The 22,975-nt window shown below is 35.2% G+C and overlaps 1 protein-coding gene and 2 pseudogenes across 2 annotated transcripts; 2 read left to right on the top strand and 1 right to left on the bottom strand.

Annotated features, from left to right (window-relative positions):
• Positions 1-6,480: 6,480 nt before the first annotated feature.
• On the top strand, positions 6,481-10,120 carry LOC147410709 (glyceraldehyde-3-phosphate dehydrogenase GAPCP2, chloroplastic-like; annotated as a pseudogene). Its single transcript, XR_015170992.1, has 7 exons — positions 6,481-6,525; positions 6,623-6,668; positions 9,099-9,196; positions 9,283-9,426; positions 9,575-9,658; positions 9,782-9,878; positions 10,023-10,120. The product of XR_015170992.1 is annotated as a glyceraldehyde-3-phosphate dehydrogenase GAPCP2, chloroplastic-like (transcript).
• LOC147410710 (senescence-specific cysteine protease SAG12 pseudogene) lies at positions 9,907-13,124 on the top strand (annotated as a pseudogene).
• Positions 13,125-19,537: 6,413 nt separating this feature from the next.
• Positions 19,538-21,240, bottom strand: LOC147410711 (putative LRR receptor-like serine/threonine-protein kinase At3g47570). Its single transcript, XM_086419736.1, has 2 exons — positions 20,535-21,240; positions 19,538-20,268 (listed from the first exon to the last, which is right to left on the bottom strand). Exons 1-2 carry the CDS (start codon positions 21,238-21,240, stop codon positions 19,538-19,540), a joined length of 1,437 nt encoding a protein of 478 aa, XP_086275862.1.
• Positions 21,241-22,975: the final 1,735 nt, after the last annotated feature.

The following is a 22,975-nucleotide window of genomic DNA, read 5'->3' on the forward strand; positions in this document are numbered from 1 at the left end:
TTTTGTTCTGAGGTCAATGACCTAAGGGTTGAGCCCAACTGTTATATTCTCATTTAGGAAACAAATCTATCCTTGAAGTCAAATTATTAGTTAATTTGTTAATGCACTTGAGGTATTCAAAATTTTCATTTATTCAAATGGGGTGACAGACGCCGTTTTAGACTTGGCAAACTAACTCGACTCGACAGGAAAAGAGTAGACTCGATCTAAAAAAGACATGACCTTGCTGGAAAAAAGGGACTCGAGCTAACCCAAATGACTCATAAAAACTCAAGACAACTACCCACAACAGGCTTGATTAGGACTGAGGACTGAGACATTACTTACAACTGGCATGATTGAGGTACTATTATCTTCAGGGAATAACTGTGTAATTTTAAAAGATTTTGAGGTCATTTCTAATGATTCACTTGGTGTTGACGTTCATTCTAATTGACCAAACTTACGACCCTAGCAAAACAGTGAACAATTGAAGTTAGGTACAATGACAACCTTATCAAAAGTGAATTCTAGTGTTATCCCCTTGATAACATTTTAATAAATCCTGGGATTTTATTGAATTATGTGCACCAATCTATTAAACAATTCATTCGTGCAATGATTATTCAGAAGGAAAATAATTTTATTGCATTCTAGAAAATTATTGACAAATAATGTTTTCATTGAATAAAAACTTTTACAAATCTGATTATTTTTTGCAATTATTTTCTTTTCAAAAAAATAAATTTTATTAATTTTTCAAGGTCCATGCAAAAAATAGATTATTTGTAAAAATCCTTTTTTCTTTGGAAAAACATATTTCAAAAGTTTTCTATGCAAAAATTGATCTTTTGTAAATCATTTTTCCTTCCTTTTCTTTTTTTTTTTTTGGAAAATATTTTCCTTCTTTAAAAATGGGTTGAGACCCGAATTAGAAAAAAAGTTTGAATACCACTTTGATTTAAATAGTTCGACCCTTCGTGATTGTTAGATCGAGATGGGTTGGGTCATTATGATCCCTTACCACATTTAGAATGGATTCTTTATTGGGTTGGTGCACCCAGTGATATGATAGCCTTGAATCAAATTAAACCAAAGTTTGGTATCTTGAGGATAAAACTGTAACTTCCTGATCTCAACAATTTGTAATATCCATTTTTGAAAAATAACCAAGGAACACCAATGATAAGTTCGAGTATAGGGAGGTTTCTAGACTCTAGGTTTACTATGTGCAATGCAATTTATTTGGCCACATTTGCCCAAGTGCACCTATATACCACTCGAGCGTACTCAATCGAACGGTACGTAGTAACTTAGTTTAATATACATATAAGTGATAATTTAAGACTCCAACTCAAATCTTTAAAGTCAAAAGAAGCCAGTTTAATCCCTAGATGAGAGGTAGCGCATAATGCTGAGCAAGGGCACTTTTAAGTCACCTCTCCTTTAGAATAGACGTAGTCTATTCCCTTTGTACCGTAGTACATCGAGACAGGATTTCACTTAGGCACTGATTTTAACCAAGAAATGCAGTTGGTGATCTTAGATTAATTTTGATATACTGTGTAGGTACTAGTCCAGGGTTGGCGATTAGGACATGTGACTTTACAACTTACAATAGGACAAAGACTCAGGTCATTCCAGCATGGGTGCATCGATATACCTTTCAGTGTCACCTGATCAAACGGTACTGATGCCCCAATTTTATATACCCTAAGGTACGTGACTGGAGTTGTGGATTTCATGAATGATATCGCATCTCTGAGGAGACTGGGCCACATACTAATGCCACATTGGCTAGAAGGGACATGCAAGTGTGCAATGCAACAATATAAATGTGCTTGTGGTGTGTACAAAGTAGGGTTGGGTGTGCCCGAGGCATTTTTCAAATAAATGGGCCGGTGGGCCAGATCATATTTCACAAGTATGGATTTCACATATTGATCAAGAAATACAAACAACATCCATAACATTCAGTTCGAGATTAAAGCATGAACATCATAGAGAGATATTAATTAGATCATGGCATATTAGCTAGGCAATACATCAGATATAACACAGAATAATCAGTCAGATTGAAACACGTACAAATTTGTTTTATTTTTTATTTGTTTGGTCCAATCAAAGATCACTTTGGGTGACCCAAAACACATCGAGATTTCAACAAATATTGAACTAAGGATAGAATGAGAGTTGTGGAAATGGGGAGTGATGAACTTAGATTATCTCGACTTACACATTAAGATTTCAAATTTTACAAAGAGTCATTAGGCCAACGTGATCGATAATCCAATACCACGGCTTTCTAGATTTCAAGGAAAATGTTTGGATCCAAAAATAATATTAAAAAAGTAGTGTTAGATTCGATTTCTTGAAAATATAGCTATTGACTTTGACCAAAGTCCTATCTATGAAAGATAAATAATATATACATTGAAAACTTCTCTTTGAAAATTCATTGAATTGATGACATTGGATCATGCCACGTGTGAGCTTGACCTATAGTAAATGTAAAATCTTATTGAGTTAGCTTATACCGTTGTGAAAAAAAAATCCTCTAAAGAATGTGATTCCCAAAGTTTAGGGTAGGACCCACGGTATTGTAAAGAATTAAATATCTATTAAAAAATCATATTTGAAGGATTTTTAATCTAAAAAAAAAAACCAACAAGGGGGTCCCATCCAAAGTTTTTTTGGAGTTACAAAACTTTAAAAAAAAATATTTTTATTTTTATCTTTTTTGAAGAAATTTTTTTTTTTTTAAATACTAAGCGGCAATATTAGGAGTGATCAACATGCGAGAGAGGTGTTCATGACTAACACCTTAGTTTTCTATGAGGGGTGTGTGTCTACTTTACTAATACTTTCCAAAAAAATAACAGAATGACCACAAGCTTATTTGGCGGTCCAATGTAGCCTGCTTCAAAGAAGCGGGTTTGTCTTGCTCTGTAGCAAACTCAATAAAGCCACAGATTCTTATGATAAAAATTAAAGGTCTGTCAAGCAAGAAATTTTTTTTTTTTTTTTTTTTTGGTTTGCCAGATCACATGCAAGTCTGCGACTCATGAGTCCTTGAGAGAGACATATCTTATTCCACCACTAGCCTTTTCTTCTGGATTCTTCGATACAAAAAATGCAATTGCACACCGTTATTGCATCTCTCTCTTCCTGGGAACTCAGAAAGGTCAACAAATAGGCTCATTAGCGTTGATGGTATAGAATTCCAAGGTACTCTGATGTAGGTGAAGCAATTGATGTTGGAAAAATAATTTTTAAGGTTAGATCTTCTGACATTAATATTTGAATCTTGAAGGGTCAACAACCGATCAAGACGATGAGACACTCTTCCATTTTCTAAAGGTCTCTCCACTAGAATGCTTTCAAAATCAGCTAAGGTCAGCTTATCTTCCTGACAACCACTACGTGAAATTCTCAAATTTTAACGAAAAAAATTGTTAGGCCGGGCCCGTCGAATTTTAATACTCAAATTCCGCGGCCCATGAACCACAAATTTCGTCTCCACAGAGCACAGCGATTGCCACTCTTCGTCTCTCTCACTCACTCACTCTATATGTGTCTCTCTCAGATCTCTCTCGAATGTCTCTCTCTCCCTCTCTCTTTATCCCTGTTGCTCCCTATTTCCCTAGATCTCGTCTCTTGATCGATCTCACCTATCCATCTATTTGATCTCTCGATCTTTCTCTATCTGATCGCTCATTCTCTGATCTCTCGAATTGGTCTCTCGATCTTTCAACATTAGAAAAAATGGAGTGAAGAAGAAGCTCTCTATTATTTTTTAAGGTGAGTCTCTCTTTCTCCTTTCTCTTAGGTTCGTGGATCCATAACTCTGTTCAGGTTGTTGAAGATGAGATCTAGGATTTCTGATTCCACAAAACATATTAGTTTTGGTTTTCTATTTCCCAAATGTGTTAATTTTGCACGAAACAAAACCTAAGAAGAAAACAAAATTTGATGTATTTACAGAAGAGTTGTTTTCAGATTCTTCAAGTTGAAAGGTAATTTTGTTATTTGATTTTTTTTTTCCACCGATTAGGATTTCATATCATTTTAATTTGATTTACAATAGTGAGATACATGTACATCGACACTATTTCTTTCCCTGTGGATCTTTTTCAGAGTTTCTTGAAATCTGCGAGATTTTGATCGTCTGTTGATGTTCTTAATCTCTAAAAGAGTTCGATTCAATTGCTTCGTTATCATGTTTTAGGGTTGTTTGGTGATATGTCGATGATTCTGGATGGATGTTGTAGGGTTATTTGATTCCTTATTTAATTTTCATATATTTTTTTCGTTGATGATCATAAGATTCATTGTTTTAACGTTGCTATTAGATTTGTTGATTTTCTAGAAATTAATTGCATTTCTCTAACTAATATTTTAGATAAAAATAGATCATTTATGTGATGTTTTATGTATTTTAGATTTTTATTATATGTTTTTGTTCGCTATTTGCGTGCTAGTATTCTGTTGAAGTGAATTGGAGGCACTATCTATTCTGATCTGGTTCCGTATGTAATTGTTAAATGATTCCCAACTTACACAAACAGTTCCTCTATTTATATAGTCTTGATCTTCTTCAAGTTTGCTTCTTTTATTTGAATTAGAAGTCTAATATCTTTTCATCATTTTTATTTTTTGCTCAATATAGGCTATTGCGCCCACCAACTGAGGCAAAATTCTAGTAGCCAAGAGCTTCATATGTATTTTTCCATTGCTTTCATGGGTATCATAGTGTTAGATGGCTTCTTGATTCATTAGTTTGGTTATAATAAGGGTTGGTGACTAGTGTTCTTTATTGGTCCCAAGTCCGGATAAAAGAAGACGGAAAAGGATGATCCAACAACTTCTTCCCATTCTCAGGTGAGGCTTTTTAAACCGGTGTTTTAAATTATAAGTTTCAATACTTCTCGTACTCTATTGTCTTTGAAAACATCATAAACATGATGCTATTTTCTGCATTCCCGTGCTGTTATAGTGTTACTTTGTAATTTGTTTAGATTTCTACTCCCTTCATTTATAGTATCACTAGTGGATTCTTCTATTATTGTCTTTAACCATCTTCGGGTTTGGGTGTTCTTGGTAGTGATGTTGGCAAGCTTATTTGATAATCTTTCTTAGGAGCAAATAAGCTTATTTATCTTGGTTCAGATTGTTGTATCTTTTATGATTATTAGAAGATAACATGACATGCTGGGTCATGACTTTTGCCAAAAACACATTTTTGTGTTTCTTCTGAAAATATCCTATTCACTGCTATGACAAGTAATTACCAAATGGAGTATAAACAATATACCACAAATTTAGTTAACCAAATACAAGGCTCAAGTATGATGATTAGGATCATTAGGAGTTTTTCTACCTTCTCAACTATATGATTTACAGTGGTTGACCAAAACTACATTTCAATTCTATTTTAAAAATAGAAGTAAATACATAAAAAAATTCGATCAAAAACTTGTTGGCTGGCTTTTTTTACTTGTTCATCAAGTATTAAATTGTTTGAGATATGGAAATACATGGAGATGACCATCTTGTGGAATCCCATATTGTCACCATCATGTGATCGACTAGATCCCCAAAATGCCCGGTACCTTGGTCAATTAAAACCTCAAACATTCGACGAATCAAATAATCTTAATTAAAGCTTATATAGGATTCTCATGTTAAAGGTTTATTATAAATACATATAGAAAAATCATAACAAGCCTCATGCAATGATGTCAAAATTATGTGACCAATCATACATTTAATTGGTGAAAACGGAGAGGATCTTTTGCATGATTCTCTAATAGATGCCAACACATACTCACATACCTTGAGATCAACTTATCCTTGCTGGAAAAACTCATATCAGTAAAAATGATCATTGTACTTGTGAGGGCTGTGGAGACTGGAGAATAAGTTGTCCCCAAGCTCACTTTTTATACTCCTAGAAAAAATTATAGGTTTGCTAGAATCTGATGCAGCTGCAACATTCAAGGCTTTTTCATACCTATACTTATATTGATTGACAGTCTTGCATTCTACAGTTGGATACAAAGGTGGTGCCTCCCAAGGAACTACTCTTCTAGCTTGGCATAACATCATGGAATTTCATATCACACTCAATTGTATATTTTTTCTACTCTTAGAAATGTCCAAATCTTGTAAAATTTCCCTTTACAATTGTTAATGTGCTTAAGAAGCTTAGAAAATGTTATTATTTTGTGCAATTTTACTATGATCCAATTGAAGACCATCAATTTAGGTCATTGAAAGAGATGGAATTTTACGTGAAAACTGGAATTCATCCATTCAAGGGGAAAAAAAAGAATGCTAAAGCTAACATTGTGGTGAGCTGAGGAATAACTCCTTATTTTTTAGCAGATCCATCAAGAATTTGCTCCTTTTATGGTTTCTAACTAGCATGCAATAGTGTTTCCTTTACAGTCTTTGGATAACTCTAAGCCCTGTGAAGCAAATGGATTAAACTAGAACAATATGAACAGGCAAATATCGTCTTCAAACTTTGACTTTGTCAAAAAGGTAAGATGGGTTCTTACTAGTGATTTTGAAAGATCAAAGTTGGCATTTGTTGGTGATGAAAGGGTTCTGGATTCCTATCAGCGTGAATGGGTTATAGCTCTTGCGTCTTTTCCCCATTGAAGTATTGGCACCTCGTTCCAAAGGTATCTTGACTACTCACACTGTTTCTATAACTGAGTAGATCAATACATTTTGTATTGTATAAACCTGCTATATATATATATATATATTTTTTTTTTTTTTGAGCCCATTGCAATTGAGGATGACCTGTTTAATATGTAAAGTGGTTGGATGGTGTGTACCTTAAATGCGCTCAAGTTTGTGGAGACTTCCATTCTAGATGGATTTGGTTGTTGTTCATAATCTTCTACTTCTAGCATATCTTAAATTAAGCATATGTTTTAACCCATTGATATTAAGTCTACATGCATATATGAAGTAATTTTTTAGATTGATTTTGTCTTGTTATATTTGTTTGGCATGAGTATCAACATTCATAATATGAGGGATCGACCTTGTGTTTTCTCTACTCTTTTTGCTTCATTACTGGTTCTCACCATGCTCTTGTAATGTTGGTATCAGTCCTTGCTCCCCTAATTTTGATTTGAAGTATTTCGTCCCCCGAAATTATCTTTAAGTCCTACCACAATATTATGTCAAGGAGAAATTTTTACGTAAATAGGGACAAATACATAGAGCAAAATATTGAATAACAAAGAAATTTTATCACTACATGTATATATACTAAATGCTGAGAGGAAGATGTTGAGGTAATTTAGTTACAAACTATGATACCAGGAAACTTCAAAACGGATGTCACTATTGGTTACTTCTAGTTTAAGTGTAAATGCAGTATACATACAGTACAGTCTCATACCTTTGCTGTATCGGAGTATCAACCAATAGCAGCCAGGGGTTGATCAAATAGTCAACTAGGAAAGGCTATTGATAGCAGTCTCAATAACACTGACATATGTCAAGGGCGATATGGCACTAGATAGAATAGAGAAACAGAACACAATTCATGTAGCCAGCTGCAATTTGTTGGCACAAGGCTTAGATAGTTGATAATTTAAAGCAAATCAGGCAAAACAGTTCCAGCTACCTATATCTTTGGATTGACAAGCAAGACACTGAAAAAGAAGGCCAGGTAAAGAATAAGTTTCAATCAATTATAAATTTTTTTAAAAACTACCTGAAAGGCGAGTAAAATTTTCTGCTTTCTCATGTTCAGTTCAAAAGAAAGTGTGTTTCGAACGACTCTGATGAATTCTTCTGAAGTAGCTTCAGGAGTTCTATAATTGGTGAATTATCGAGATCTCCACTAGAGGCACGAGTTACATAGGCACGATAGACTTCCTCACGCAAAGATCGGTTCTTTGCATGTGGCACTACAGCCATGAAGCATGGAGCATCCAACGTAATAACCCATGGACCATTGAGAATATTATGTTTTACAAAAAACTATTATTTTGACAAAAGACATTATATTAGTTGTATTTTTATTTGTTGTTGTTCGTTTGATAGGAAAGAAGAGTATGAGTTGTTGTTTAAAACATCTGTGGATCTATAAACATTTGTGTACTCCATAACCTAATAAACAAACATTTCTATTGATAAACAAAATAAAAATAACAGTAGACTTCTAATATCAGATCATGATTGTGTTTAAGAACTTTATAAATTAGGTAAGGAAGAGGGATTACACCAATCCTCTTTTTAGAATCCATGTTTCATAGAAAGTCATTAAAATAAAAGGTGATACTATTTTATTTTATATCAAAATAAAGTGTCACACAGAGGGGAAATAAAGTGATTATAGGGTTATGCTCTGTTCCATAAGTGGTCCATCAATTGAGTGGTTTGGATAGATAGGATTGTGGACAACATGATTGTTGTTGAAAAGTAGGGACCAACATGGCAAATAGACCTATGGAGTGTACCGCACCTTGATCCCTGATCTAGGGTACAACATGATGGGCTTCATCTTATCTTAACATTATTCAGATGTTTCTTTGTAATCACTGATGAAAGAAAAAAAGAAAAGGTGCTTGGCAGAAAGTAGGGGGCATCAAAGTAGATTTTTTTTCTTCCATCATCAAATGATGAACTCTTAGTCATCCAATAAACTGTGAAACCACCTTATTGTATTGAAAAACAAGGGTGACTGATTTATATGTTAGATGCATATTAGTCTGGATCCTTGTAGCGATGCATGTATGGTATATGCCAAAATTCTTTCAGTGCTGTGTCCTTGTTACATAGATGTGCACTTGTGAGTTTTTTTTTTCTTTTCCATTTTGTTATTTTCGTTTCACTATTTTTTGAGTGGAAATGTAAACATCAATCATGGTAACACATAAGGTGCAACTCAGGAGGATTGGGCTTGGGTTGCCAAAGCCTCAACTCATGCCCAACCCAACTTTTGATTGAGCTTAGTAATTTGTGCCTAAGCTCAACCTGAACTTAAAATAAATCAGCCCAAGTCTGGCCTGAGGTTAGATTGGATCTGTCGAGCTCGGGTTGGTTGGTTTTTGTGGCCCTGGTAATATCAATTTCCTTTTCTTGTTCAGCAACACAGAAGACTGTAGATGGCCCTTCAATGAAGGACTGGCGAGGGGGTCGTGGAGCTGCGCAAAACATCATACCCAGTTCGACTGGTGCTGCAAAGGTATTACTCCGAATTAACTTTTAAACAATCCTTCTCTTGGTTTGGAGTTTTCTATGTGAATTGTAATTATGCTTCTGTGGTTGTAGGCTGTTGGAAAAGTTCTTCCAGAACTTAATGGCAAGCTCACAGGAATGGCCTTCTGTGTTCCAACACCGAATGTATCAGTCATGGACTTAAACCTGTCGACTTGAGAAAAGTGCTTCATATGAAGATGTCAAAGCAGCCATAAAGTATGTCATTTCTAATAGTTTAAACAGAGATCTCATGTCATGTGAATCATCCTTTACAATATTACTCTTTCCCTCTACCTTTCTGGTCCTTAATACGTTCATACTCATTTCAAAGTAAACTTTGATGAACTTTTAAATTCTCTCCCAGGTATGCATCAGAGGGTCCATTGAAAGGCATCCTTGGATACACGGAGGATGATGTTGTTTCCAATGATTTTGTTGGTGACTCAAGGTAGAAGTCCTGTTTAAAATACTCTTTTTTTCTATAATGAATAAACTTGGATTTGGATGCATTGAATATTTCATTAGAAAATCACCTGCATCTAAAAGCAAGAACTTTTGTTTGTGTTTACAGGATCAATCAAACACAAAGGAAATGTGACTTACAGGATCAATCAAAACAAAGGAAATGTGTCATTTTCTTGACTGAAATTATACTTGCACTGAAAGAGGTATTCTATATTAGCTTTGAAACAAAATAGAAAGTCATAACTATCTTTCTTATAATTCTGTTATGTTTCATGGTTGCCAAGTATAGGGAAGTTGTTCCTATGGATAGCAAATCTGCAAATTGGCTATGACATTTTAGTGAGTAGGCTGCACAGATACACATGCATACAACGAAGAAGATGAAACATGGCTGCCAAGCTCATTTTGGGTCTTAAGAAATTATTTTGGCTCACTATGATTGTCCCTAAACTATTCTATCCTTAATTGTCCAAATTATGAGATTGGGTCAGTTTAGGCTTGCTTTATAGAAACCTCATTCAAGCTCAAAGCCCACGAACAAAGAATCAGTGAGTTTTCTTTCTTTATTTTTTTCTTGCACAGAATTAACACTAAAACTTAATACCTGATTGATTCTCTATCACTGTAAGAGAGGCTCCATCATGCATCTTTGACTTTGAGTATATCATTGTAGTTAGATTATGGCCATTACAATAGCAGAATCTGGACACAACTACACACCATTCAAAATACTTTGAGTATATCATCGTAGTTAGATTATGGCCATTACGAAGATGGAGAAGTGGTCCCCCAACTGCTTTCCAAAATACTTATCTCAGTTCTCTTGTAAGATTATGAAACTTACTTTATAATGCTAACTAATGATAATGATCACACATATTAATTAACCTCCTAAAATTATACCACACACACACACACATATATATATATATATGAGATCATAACTAGAACAATATCAAGAAGAAACATAGTAAAGCTAGTAATAACATATCTAGAAAATTCAAATCTAGTTTCTGTCTCTCGCTGGGTTCATATAAACTCCATAATACTCTCTCTCTCTCTCTCTCTCTTCCCATTACCATCTCTAGAAAATGGGTTCATGGTGTTGTGTTTCTATCTTAGCCTACCTCTTGTTTTCAAGATTGGGAACTTCCCTTGCACAAGCACCGGCAACAGCGAATGAGAAACCAGCTTTGTTTACAACCAACTCAAAATAGATTGCAGAGTATTACTAACACTTAGGTAGCTTTCAGAGACATTTTGACCGAAAAATACTTGAATGTATTGAACTTGGTCCCCCATCACACATGCAGTTTTATGCTTCACCAATTTCTTCTTCAACTCCTATTTCCCATCATCTGTTTTATCTATCTCAAGCCAAGCCGGAGTCAGGCCCTTATGTTGAGTCTTTGAGGATTAGGTCATATAGAATCCTAATTACTTGATCGGTGGAATGCCATTAATACACGTGGGTACACGTGATCGGTGGATCCCAGATTTCTGTGAGCACAGTTTTAGGTGCAAATTTTTTGGACAGGTTTTGTTTAGCCTTAACCTGGTCCTGAGGAGGCAAACTTAATTTTAAACCAGCCTTATACTCCTTTATAGCCTTATAAGTTTTAGTTCACAATAGAATTGATGTACTTCAATGCATGTTTCAAATGTTGATTAGCATTTCAAATTTTCATATTGACTTTAGGATGGATTGTCCACTATCCAGACTTTTGCTCATGATTCAAGTAAATAAAAAACAATTCAGCTTGGATATGATGAATAGAAAAAAGACCTATGTCTACTTCTTATATTTTAGCTTGCTCGTTGTTTTGTGAAAATATGGGTTTGCTTTTTGGTAAAAGTAGAAGAGTTATGATAGTCATTAAAACCAACTGATTAGAGTTTGCACAATAGATTGCAGTAAGGGAATTAAGGGAAAAACAAAGATTGACAAGTCGTGTGCATTTAGAAGAAAGTCCCAACTATGGGGCCTTTAAAGTAATTTGGAATTCCCTATTGCATGGTCTTTAAAGTAATTTTCTATTAAATTCTTATACATGGCAGATTTACCCAAATTCAATTGTAAAAAACATCGAATTTTGTGGCTATGCTTCCAAATGACATACACACATCATCATCTACCCCTCATCCCAATTATTGGGGTCAGCAACATGAATCCTATATATCATATACTGCTTTAATTCAGATTATTGTTGGATTCTGTGTTTGAATTCTGTAATCCTTGCTTGAATTCCAATTTCGATGATCTTCGTATAGCTTTTTCAATCAGTAAGTTGCATTCAGATTATTGTTAGATTCTGTTTTTGAATTCTGTACACCATTCAGAATATTTAGTAGGTAACATGGGGTGTGTAAGTTGGTTGGCCTTGGCTTGTAGTCTTCATGAGACGTCTATGTCGGAGAGGCATGAACAAAGGATGGCTAGTTATGGGCGTGTTTACGAGGATTCCATGGAGAAGGAGAGGCATTTCCAGATATTTAAGGCTAATGTGGAAAAAATTGAATAGCTCAACAACGCTGGGGACCGACTATATAAGTTGAGCGTGAATGAATTTGCAGATCAAACTAATGAAGAATTCAAAGCATCTCGTAATGGGTATAAGAATGTTATATACACAACCCAAGAATGTGAATTTGGTTTCTGTCTCTCTGTTTTCTAACTTGTATGGAAATGTAGGATGTTGTTGGGCATTCTCAGCAGTGGCAGCTATGGAAGGCATTAACCAGCTCACAATGGGTAAGCTGATCTCTCTATCTGAACAAGAACTAGTAGACTGCAATACTAGTGGAGTGGACCAAGGATGTGAGGGTGGTCTTATGGACGATGCCTTCAAATTCATCCAACACAACAAGGGCCCCACCACTGAAACTAACTATCCTTACAAGGGAGTTGATGCTACTTGCAACACCAAGAAGACAGCCTCATCGGCAGCTAAAATTACTGGGTATGAAGATGTTCCAACCAATAGCGAGAAGGCCCTATTGAAGGCCGTGGCAAATCAGCCCATGTCTATGGCTATCGATACTAGTGGATTTGACTTTCAATTCTACTCGAGCGGTGTTTTCACTGGACAATGTGGCATTGATCTAGGCCATGGTGTCACTGCTGTTGGTTACGGGACAAGTGATGATCAGACCAAATATTGGTTGGTGAAGAATTCGTGGGGCTCGGGATGGGGAGAGGAAGGATACATAAGAATGCAAAGAGATGTTGATGCCAAGGAAGGGTTGTGTGGTATTATCATCAAATCTTCTTACCCTACGACATGAAAATAATCGATAAGTTCGATGGAAAGAAGATGATTTGGACTCTCAGCTTGTTAATCCCTCCCTCCTAAGTTTCTCCTATATATGTAAGACTAATGTGTGTGTTAAGAGGTTTACATGTATATTAATTTTGGGTTATTTAGTTTAATTTGGAGTTTATTTTATTATTTTTCTTTTTTTGATTTTTTTAATTATTATTTCGTTCATTGTGATTGGTGAATTAGAGGACCGTGTTATTGTTTGTTAAACCTCCAAATTCGACAGTCATACTCTATGGATTTTTTTTGTTTTTTTTTTTTAAGTCCATTCTCTAAAAATTTGATAGTCCAGGGCCGTCAAAAAAAAAATTCTACAAGAGAATATTTGATGGGCATATTTGACCGGAGGGTCCGTCAAATTTTGAGAAATTTGACGGGCTAAGACCGTCAAATATGGGCCTTTTTCACATAGTGAACCAGGGGTGCACGCACAACTGATCCCAAGATCACCACTGATGAAAACCCTATGCGTTCCAACAGCATCTCCATATCTATGGCTAGTACACCCACATATAATACCCATATAGTCTCCCTTTCTTCCTGTCTCTTTCTCTCTCTCTCTCTTTCTCTCTTTCTTTGTTGTCATTTCTTTGTCACGTGAAAAGAAGATAGAAAAAGAAAAGAATGTTTTTTTGCTAACAGCACACCACGCACAATGGTATTGTTTTTTTTTTTTTTTTTTCCTTTTTTGCAATTTTTATTATTAAGAAAACCCATTTTATTCTTGTTGTTAGGATAACACAGGTAGTAAAAAGAAATGATTTGAAAACCAACAAAGAGAATTTGAGAAAAAAAGATAACCTTTATTTTTTATTCATTTCTTTGATACCATTCAACATGCACAGATTGAAAAAGGGAAAGAAAAAAAAAACTAACTATCACTATGCGTAGTAACATCGATTAAAAAAATTATTATATAAAAAAAAAACATTCATGACTCCTCATCCCAACCACCATCATTCCATGCTTATTTCATTGATCTTTGAAATCTTAAATTATTTAGGGTTATCAAAAGTGACCCTTGATTAGATCATAAAGCAAGAAACAAACAAACTAGAATACTCAAAAATCAAACAAATGATCTACAATCAAGCCAAATTAAATAAACAAAGAAAAATAAACCAAAATAAAATAAAATAAAAAATAGGTCGGTTTAGCAATTCACCAAAATTTAGGATTTTTCAAGTCTGATCCTCAACAATCCCCAGTGGATTCACTACTGAAAGCCTTCTCGATCCGCGGAGTGTGTTAATCTGCTTTTGATTTTTAAGGTTTGGGAGTCGTCACCTAGTTATTACGGTCTAGGAACTGAATACTGACTCTAATAGATAAAAACAACTAATCTACAAATAAAAAGAAAATATGGTCCGGGGATCAAGTTACGGGCTTGGAAGGTATTAGGCACCAACCCCGCCCGACAAATGTCGATCTCTACTATACGATGCTAAAAGACCTAAAACAAAATAATAAATATAGAATAAAAAAATATACTTATACGATGATCGCAACGATTTGTTCCCTCAGAATTGGTAGAATGTCTCTTCGTGTAAAATACTCCTCGCTTTGTTTCCGTCACTTGATTTACTTCAGATCTTCAAGATAAAGTACCTCCTTCTTAAATCTGAGTATTTTCTAAATTTTTAATGGATTTCTACATATTTTTTGGAGAGTTTTTGGAAGTTTTTCTACAAAACCTAGGGTTTGGATGATAAGTAGGGAGTTAGGACTTCAAAAGCAAGGTTTGAAGAAGGCTAGGAAGACTTTTTAACCTACTTTTTCTAAGGTTTATTTTGATCTGCGAAATTAGGTTGTGGAGGCTCCAATTTATATATTTTTTGGAAGAATTAGGGTTTGACTAGGTTTCATTTTAATTAGGTTTGACTTAAGTCTTATTTGATTGACTAGGTTTCTTTAAATTAGGATTTTGACTTAAATCTTATTTGATTGACTAGGTTTCTTTAGATTAGGGTATATTTTTTAATTTTCAAGAATCCCTCATAATTATATTTTAATTCTTTAGACCCCCAAATGGAGGGATTTTTTAATAAATATCAGGGGCTCCACTTAAATAAGTGAGCAACCAACAACAATTTTGCCTGAGGACTTGATTGATTAATTTTTTTGTTTCATATTTTTAAATTAATTTTGTTAAGATTTCACTTTCTTTTAATTAATATTTTAATTATTAATTTCAAAATTTTAAATTGTTAAAATGAAAAATTACTATTTTGCCTCCGTAGAGAATTTTTACGTTTTAAGTCATTTTTTCGATGTTTCGGGATATTTTGAAATCAGTTTTTCATAAAGAATTCAATGGGATTATGGGTATGTGTCATTTATGATTTTTTTGCATAAAACGATTGTGAACCCTATGAGGAGTATTTCGTAATTTTGTCGAACTTGGTGAAAATTGACGAAATGATTTATTTGGTTTTAATTTGTTATTTTATGTGTTCGAAAGGATTTTCCTAAGCGTAATGTGAGCTCTAAGGATGTTTTGATAATTTGGGTCATTTTTTTATGATTTTTATCGTAAGACTTCTTTTTGTCTGAACAATGATGATTTTTATGTTTTTGGGATTATATTTTCCTAGCGTAGTGTGGTTTCTAAAGTTTTGTTAGTTTGTGATATCTCATCTGAATTTTTGAAACAAATCTCGTAACAAATAAAGCATCCATCATTAGGAATCGTCGCGATCGGGTTGACGAGTTGATAAATCAAGCTAGTGCAAAAATGAGGTGTGTCTACAGTGGAAACCCAAGATCTTCAGAATAGGCATGGAGAATTTTTACTGTTTGCTTAGTTGATTACAAAGTCAAATTGCAACATTTCTGAGGTGATCTCTGTCTGTTTCTCTCTCTCTCTCTCATTATTTATTCCTTGTAAAATCAAAGATGAGTAATGGGCTTCCCATCTTCGTAAAATCAAACATGATAAAAGGTTGGTCATTTTAAAAAAAAGAGGAGGTTTGCAAAAAATGAATTCTAAAACGGTCATCCCAAACAACCATATGTTTGACATGGCGACGAAGTCTTCAATTATCTAAAAATCGAACCAATAAGGTGTATTTGATCTAGGAAACAGTGGCAACGTAGGGAAACTCTAAACCTTGAGGAAAATAAGAGGACATGATAGAGCGGAGAGAGCCAGAAGGGAAGAAAGGCATCACGAACATTTGCTTCTGATTGTGTTTGATTTCTAAGCAATTATGTGACTCAATTTCATTTGTTAGTGCCTAATTGCTTTTATTAAAGTTTGTTTAATAATGGAATTTCAATATATAATATGAATTTGAGTTGTTTAATTTAATTTGGAGCTTGTTTTATGATTTTTCTTTTGTTTTTTTATTTTTCTGATTTGTGAATTAGAGGACCGTGTTATTGTTTGTTAAACCTCCAAATTCGACGGCTGTACTCTATGGATTTTTTTTATTTTTTTTAAAGTTCATTCTCCAATAATTTGATAGTCCAGGGCCGTCAAAAAAAAAATTCTACATGAAAATATTTGACAGGCATATTTGACGGGATGGTCCGTCGAATTTCTCAAAATTTGATGGGCTAAGCCCGTCAAATATGAGCTTTTTTCACATAGTGGTAGAGACAATATTCGATTAGCTTCCATTAGTGACAAGGTCGAAGTTCATAGTCCCCTTTGGTCAAATGAATCGAATCATATTGTTTGGATTAAAACATCCAATGGACGTTTTACCTATAAATCTATCTGAGAGTCTATTCGTGGTGGGGGTGTAGAAGTGAGATGGAGTGAAATCATTTGGAATAAATTCAATGTTTCCAGATTATTTTATCACTTGGAAGGCATTCCGGAGAAGACTTTTAACAACAGAAAACTTCAGGAAGAAGGGCATCCACATGGTTTGTAAATGCGTGCTATGCGGTAAACCTTGTGAAGATATGATCATTTATTCTTAGCTTGTGAGTTTAGCTCAAGCCTTTGGAAAAAAAAATTCTTGGCACCTTTGGTGGGTTCAATTCTAGAGGAAGGCGAATTCATCGTCCAAAATCGGTTGGGGCTTGTTATGAAGTTTGCGTTTTGTGTCATGGTCTACCACACGTGGTGAGAGTGCAATAGAAGAATTTTCGAGGGGACTTTGAAGAATTGGTATTCCATTTTCCATAGCATCAAGGATGACATCCAAGGGAAATTGATGGGGCTATAATCTCTAAGTTCCAGGATAGGGATGATCTCATTAATTGGGGCTGCCATTCGGCGTTAATTCAAGGATTCAAAATCAGATAATTGGATTTTACCTATGGAAGGGATCCTAAAGCTGAACAATGATGGGTTCATAAAAAATGCAGGTGGTGAGTACTGGTTTGCTGGTAGAAACTGCTTGGGTACCTTGCTGTTTGCTGGATTGGTAGCACATCTTCTTCTGATGTTTCTACTATTGAGCTAGAGGCAATTCTCCATGGGCTAAAGGTTGCTCTTCAGCATGGTTTCCTTTATTTGATGGTAAATGTCGATTCTCTCTATGCTATTAATTTCTTGAATGTTGTTTGGAAGTGCTCGTTGAGTATCTTAACCTTCTGCGTTTGATTAAAGATGTGGCAAAGGAATTCTCCTCAGCTTATGAGTTCAGCTAGCGTGACTCAAATGGTGGCGGATTGGTTAGCAAAGAGAGGAGTTTCCTCTTAGAGCTCTACGATGTTTACTGAAGATTTTCCATTTGATTTGGCTTCACTTTGTTTTCAAGACATTGCTTGTAATTCGATTAGGCATTAGCCTCTTTTCAATAAAAGGGTGGGACCCTATATAGCCCTTGCTTACTAATTAAAAAATAATAATAATAAAAATTGTAAGGTCATAACATACCCCCATGCTTCAAGGCCAACATCCTCTTGGCCCACTTTATGGCGAGCCCCCCCCCCCCCCCTTGGCCTTCTTTCTTTGCATAAGTCCCCCTTTCCCAGACTAATCATAGTGACCTATTACGCTGGACCCTTTCATATCCCATACTATGGTGAGCTCTTTTTATTTTTCTTTTTAGGACCTCTTCCATATCTCATACTATATAGGAGCTCCTTTCTCCCTTTCCCTTTTTTTTTTTCTAGCTCTCCACAATCACCTCCCCTGACTCGAACCTTGGACGTGGGTTGGCTCTGATACCAAATGTTAATAATCAAATCAATGCTCCAAAAATACCTAATCGTCGAAGAAGAGGAAAGTTTAAGTCTTAACCTAAGAATCGTAACACTTATTTTGAAACATTTTACAAAATTTTGTGAGTTTGTTATGGAGAAACTTTCAGCTAAAATACCCTAATTTTTAATGGGATTTTAGCATTTCAAATTCCACATAATTTTTTATGAAGAGAGTCAAGATCATAGATCTCCTTCCAAGCTGGTTTAGATGAGAAATCTATCTTTGGAGAAGGCTGACATGCCAGATGGAGGTACAAGGTGTTATGGTTAGATACTGTAAAATTACCTCTCCATTAAGTAAATGCGAGTGAAAAGGCATTTGATATGGTCAAAGAATGGAATAAGGCGGAGGATTGAATCTCTCCTTACACCCCAATACATGTCATGTAAGCCACAATCCAAGAAATTAAGGCCTATAATATCTCTTCTTTATCAGAGTCGTGATAATCTGACTTAGGCACGTGGCATACTCAATCGACTTACTTGACCTGATAGGATCAAAAATCATAGAAATGCTCTCTTTGGGATACAGAACTGCATTTTTAATGGGGAACGATGGTTCTGTATCCCGAGGAGAGTCCATCTACGGTTCCTGAGCCTATCACGTCAGATAAGTCAATGGAGTTGCCACGTGCCTAAGTCAGATTTTCAGCACTCTTTTTATAATTTCCTTGTGTACGACGATGTGGATACCTCTTGATATCTAAGTGAAGAAAAGAGTCTCAGAATAATTAAATTATTTCATATTTCAGCAATAGGTTTTATTAAATACACAAATACATCTACAGCAAACTTAATAAGCTTGAGGCAAAACCTAAACCTAAAACTCGTGGGAGTGTATTTCCTTTTTATTCATAATGCTCGACCCAAGAAGGACTTGTTTAATTTTGAGCAATTCTATGAGAACATCTTTGATTTTCATTCGCTCACCTGGTGATTCTGTGGAACATGAAACTCCAGTTTTAACTATGGAAACTAAGCATTCCTGCACAATATTGTGATCATTGTGATCTTCTTCTAAAAGTAGTCCCGAATCCACAATATCCAACACCCGTTCAACCAAAGCCATTTTAGCAAAGTAATGAATGCTTAAACCATCCTTGAACATGTCATCAATTGGTTTCTTTCCGGTAAACATCTCCAGTAAAAGTATTCCATAACTATAAACATCCCTTCTGTAGAGACTTCAGCACCCACTCCATACTCTGCAATTCATGAAGCCACTTAAATTACCAAATACTTTACAAACTAATTTAAAATATTATGAAAATAAATCAAATTAATTAATACCTGGAGGAATATACCCAATTGTTCCTTTGATGGCATTGAGCTGGTATCATAATTGCTACAAATGTTGGTGTCCTTGATAAGAAACTTTGCTAATCCAAGTCGGCCACAAGTGCGGTCATGTCATCATCAAGAAGAATATTACTTGACTTCAGGTCACAGTGAACAATGGGTGTCTCGCAGTGATTATGAAGATAATCCAAAGCAGAAGCAACATCGATCAATATATCTAACCTTTGGAAAAGGTTCAAATACCTTGATAGATCATGTTGTGCATTTGAACTTGGGTGCAACCAATTCTCTAGACTTCCATTAGGCTTGAATTCAAGAACTAGTGCTTTGAAATCATTACCTTTGTAATCCATACTTGAGCAGACAGTCAAGATCTTGAGTAAATTCCGGTGCCGAACTTTACTCAAGGCACGACATTCATTAATGAAACTCTTGGAAGCTCCTGTTTCCACGAGGTTAAGTACTTTCACAGCAACAGGTATCTCATCCTGGTAAAGAATTCCTTTATATACAGAAGAAGAAAAATGCCCCACACCAACTAAGTTGGTCGAAGCGAATCCACTCGTTGCTTCATGGAGTTCTCTGTAAGAAACCCTTCCGTCTTGAACTCCCACGTAAATTGTGGAAGAAAACTTCATTCTTGGCTTTATTTTGCAATAAAGAGCAAGAAAACTTGCTAGCACAACCAAAGATAAAACTACACCAATTGTGATCTTCAAAGCGAGATACTCATTTCGCTTCTTAGATTTCTTGATAGAACATGCAGGTAACTGAAGTTCAAGAATGCCCCCACATAGCCTCCTATTTCCAACTATTGAAAATGCACTTGTATTTTGAAAACTCCATCTTCTGGTACCTCACCCTCAAAATCATTGAATGACAAATTTAAATTTTGTAAAAAAGGAAGGTCCTTCAAATCTTTAGGAATTTTTCCAGACAAATTATTTCTAGAAAAATCTACATTTTGAATACCTCTCAAAGAATAAAAGAGTTAGGGATAGGTCCTTGAAAGAAATTGCTTTCCAAAAAAAATGCTTTCCAATTTCAAACAACCACCAATCGTGCTAGGAATTTTACCAGACAATTTGTTCATTGAGACATCTAACTCTCCAAGGTTTATCAAGTTACCTACTTCGAAAGGAAGGGGCCCCGTCAAAGAATTATTAGCCAAATTAATAGAAAGATACTGCGGGGATGAACCAATAACCTCCTTTGGTATGGTACCATTTAGGTTATTTGAAGATAGATCCAAGATTTGCAAAAAACCACATTTTCCAAGATTTGAATTGATGGTTCCTACTAAGCCATTTTCTGATAAATTGAGCTCGAATAATCGAGATAAATTCCCGAGGGAGGAAGGAATCTTCCCTGAGATTCTATTTCCACTTAAATGCAAGCTTGATAGGTTTCGAAGCTTCCCGATACTATCAGGAATACTTCCAACGAGAAAGTTATTGTTCATCGTCAATAAAATTAGATTAACGAGGTTCTCGATTCCAGTAGGGATGACACCAAATATTTGATTTTTTCCTAGAGATAGATGAAAGAGCTGGTTAGAGAGATTGGATATAGAGTTGGGTAGCTTACCTCCAAAATGATTGGTGGTGATATCCAAGAGCTGTAGATTGGTACAGTTGGACAGAGAATCAATGAAATTCAAATCATCATCTTTCCCACTGCTTCCAAGATGATTGGCATTCAAAAGTAGATACTGGAGACCCTTTAGATTTCCCACCTCAATAGGGACTTTTCCACTGAAATTGTTTCTATCAAAATCAAGCATCTCAAGTTGTGAGGCATTGAATAATGATACAGGAATGGATGGATCATAAAAATGATTTTGTCCAATTAAAAAGATGCGGATATTGGAATATTGAGACCGATCTCAAGTGGAAGACTACCAATTAATTGATTACTCGGCGCAGAAAGAACTTGTAAATACGAGAGATTGAAAGAGAGGGAGGAAACATGCCAGACAAGATGTTTACACCAAGGGAAAGATGGATTAGATTTTTAGTTGGCCTAGGGATATTGGAATACTTCCTTCCAAACTATTGGATCCTATGGCAAGGTTGGTGAGAGAGGAAAGGTTACCTAAAGAAGATGGAATCGAACCTGTTAGATTATTGGTGCCAAGAGACAGTTGGACCAGCTTGGACAGATAACCAATCTCGATGGGTATACTTCCTTCGAGCTTGTTGTACCTTAAAAGTAGACTTCTGAGATTGAAGCAATGAGACAGATTGACTGGAATTTTCCCTATGAGAGAATTGTTGTTCATATTGAAGCTCTGTAACCTGAACAAACGGCCCACTTCTTCGGGGATATTTCCTTGGAAGCCATTATCCTGAAGGTTTATGCTTCTGAGGAAAGAGAGGTTTCCAATGAAAGGAGGTAAGGATCCTACCAACCCTTGGGATTGTAAATTCAAAACTATCACCCTTTGATGTCGATGACTACATGTAATGCCTTGCCATTGGCAAAAATGGAGAGTATCGTTCCAAGAGCTCATAATTCGAATAGGATCATTAGTTATACCGTCCTTGAAGGAAAGCAAGGCGAGTCGATCCGTTTCATTCCGAGGAGGATTCGAGCTGTTGCAAATCGAGGGGGTAAATTGATAAGCAAGAGAAGAATGGAAAATATCATGAGAAAGAAACTAAATGAACTCATGGTGAACACAACGAAAGCTATAATCAATTAAGTTTCTTTTGTATTGACAGAGCTATGGCTTGGCTTCTCCTTAACCTTGGGGTGTATATATATATAAACAGGAATCGTGATAATCTGACTATCTCACGTATGGGAAATTCAACACAACTATCCTGATGTGATAATTTTGGAATTTTTCCCTAAAAAATATATATATATATATACTATATATATATCTATATATCTATATTATATATATGTATGTATGGGGCGGTTCAAGGGCCATATGAGAAAAACATATGAAAAAAACTTTCGTTTTTCAAAATAAGAGTTAGAGGTTTGGATTGCGCTGCTTTTTTGCAAGGATGGTCACTATGATGAAAAGATCATCCTCACAAAAAATCAGCTCAATCAGAAACTTCTAAATCCATCCAAAGTGATTTCCAAATTAGTGATAAAAATTGGTTAAAAAATCGACGGTCCACATTTTAAATCACTTTTAATGGGTTAGAAGTTTCAGATTGGGCTGATTTTTTTTTTTTTTTTTTATGATCTTCCCATCATAGAGATCATCCTCACAAAAAATCAGCCAATCCAAAATTTCTAAACCATATTTTAAAATTTTATAAAAACGAAAGTTTTTACATATGTTTTTCATATGGCCCTTGAACCTGACCCATATATATATACATGTGTGTGTATCACGAGATAATAGTGTATCCCGAGGAACATAGATCTACTGTTCTCAATCTTGTCACGTCAGGTAGGTGATTGAGTTTGACATGTTGTTAGCCATCTCATCACGACAACTCTATAAACAGTTCTACGTCAGAAATAGATTGACTTCCTTGCACACTGCTTCCTAC

This window comes from Akebia trifoliata, chromosome 1 (genome assembly GCF_017979445.1).
Source record: "Akebia trifoliata isolate Shusen 1 chromosome 1, ASM1797944v1, whole genome shotgun sequence".
NCBI classification, from domain to species: domain Eukaryota; kingdom Viridiplantae; phylum Streptophyta; class Magnoliopsida; order Ranunculales; family Lardizabalaceae; genus Akebia; species Akebia trifoliata.

Excerpts from the sequence above, each read along its gene's own strand:
- LOC147410711 (XM_086419736.1), bottom strand. The coding sequence starts at position 21,240 with ATGCTTGATTTTGATAGAAACAATTTCAGTGGAAAAGTCCCTATTGAG. Across the intron at positions 20,269-20,534 it reads CTCAATGAACAAATTGTCTG|TTGGAAATAGGAGGCTATGT; the intron begins GTAAAATTCCTA and ends CATTTTCAATAG.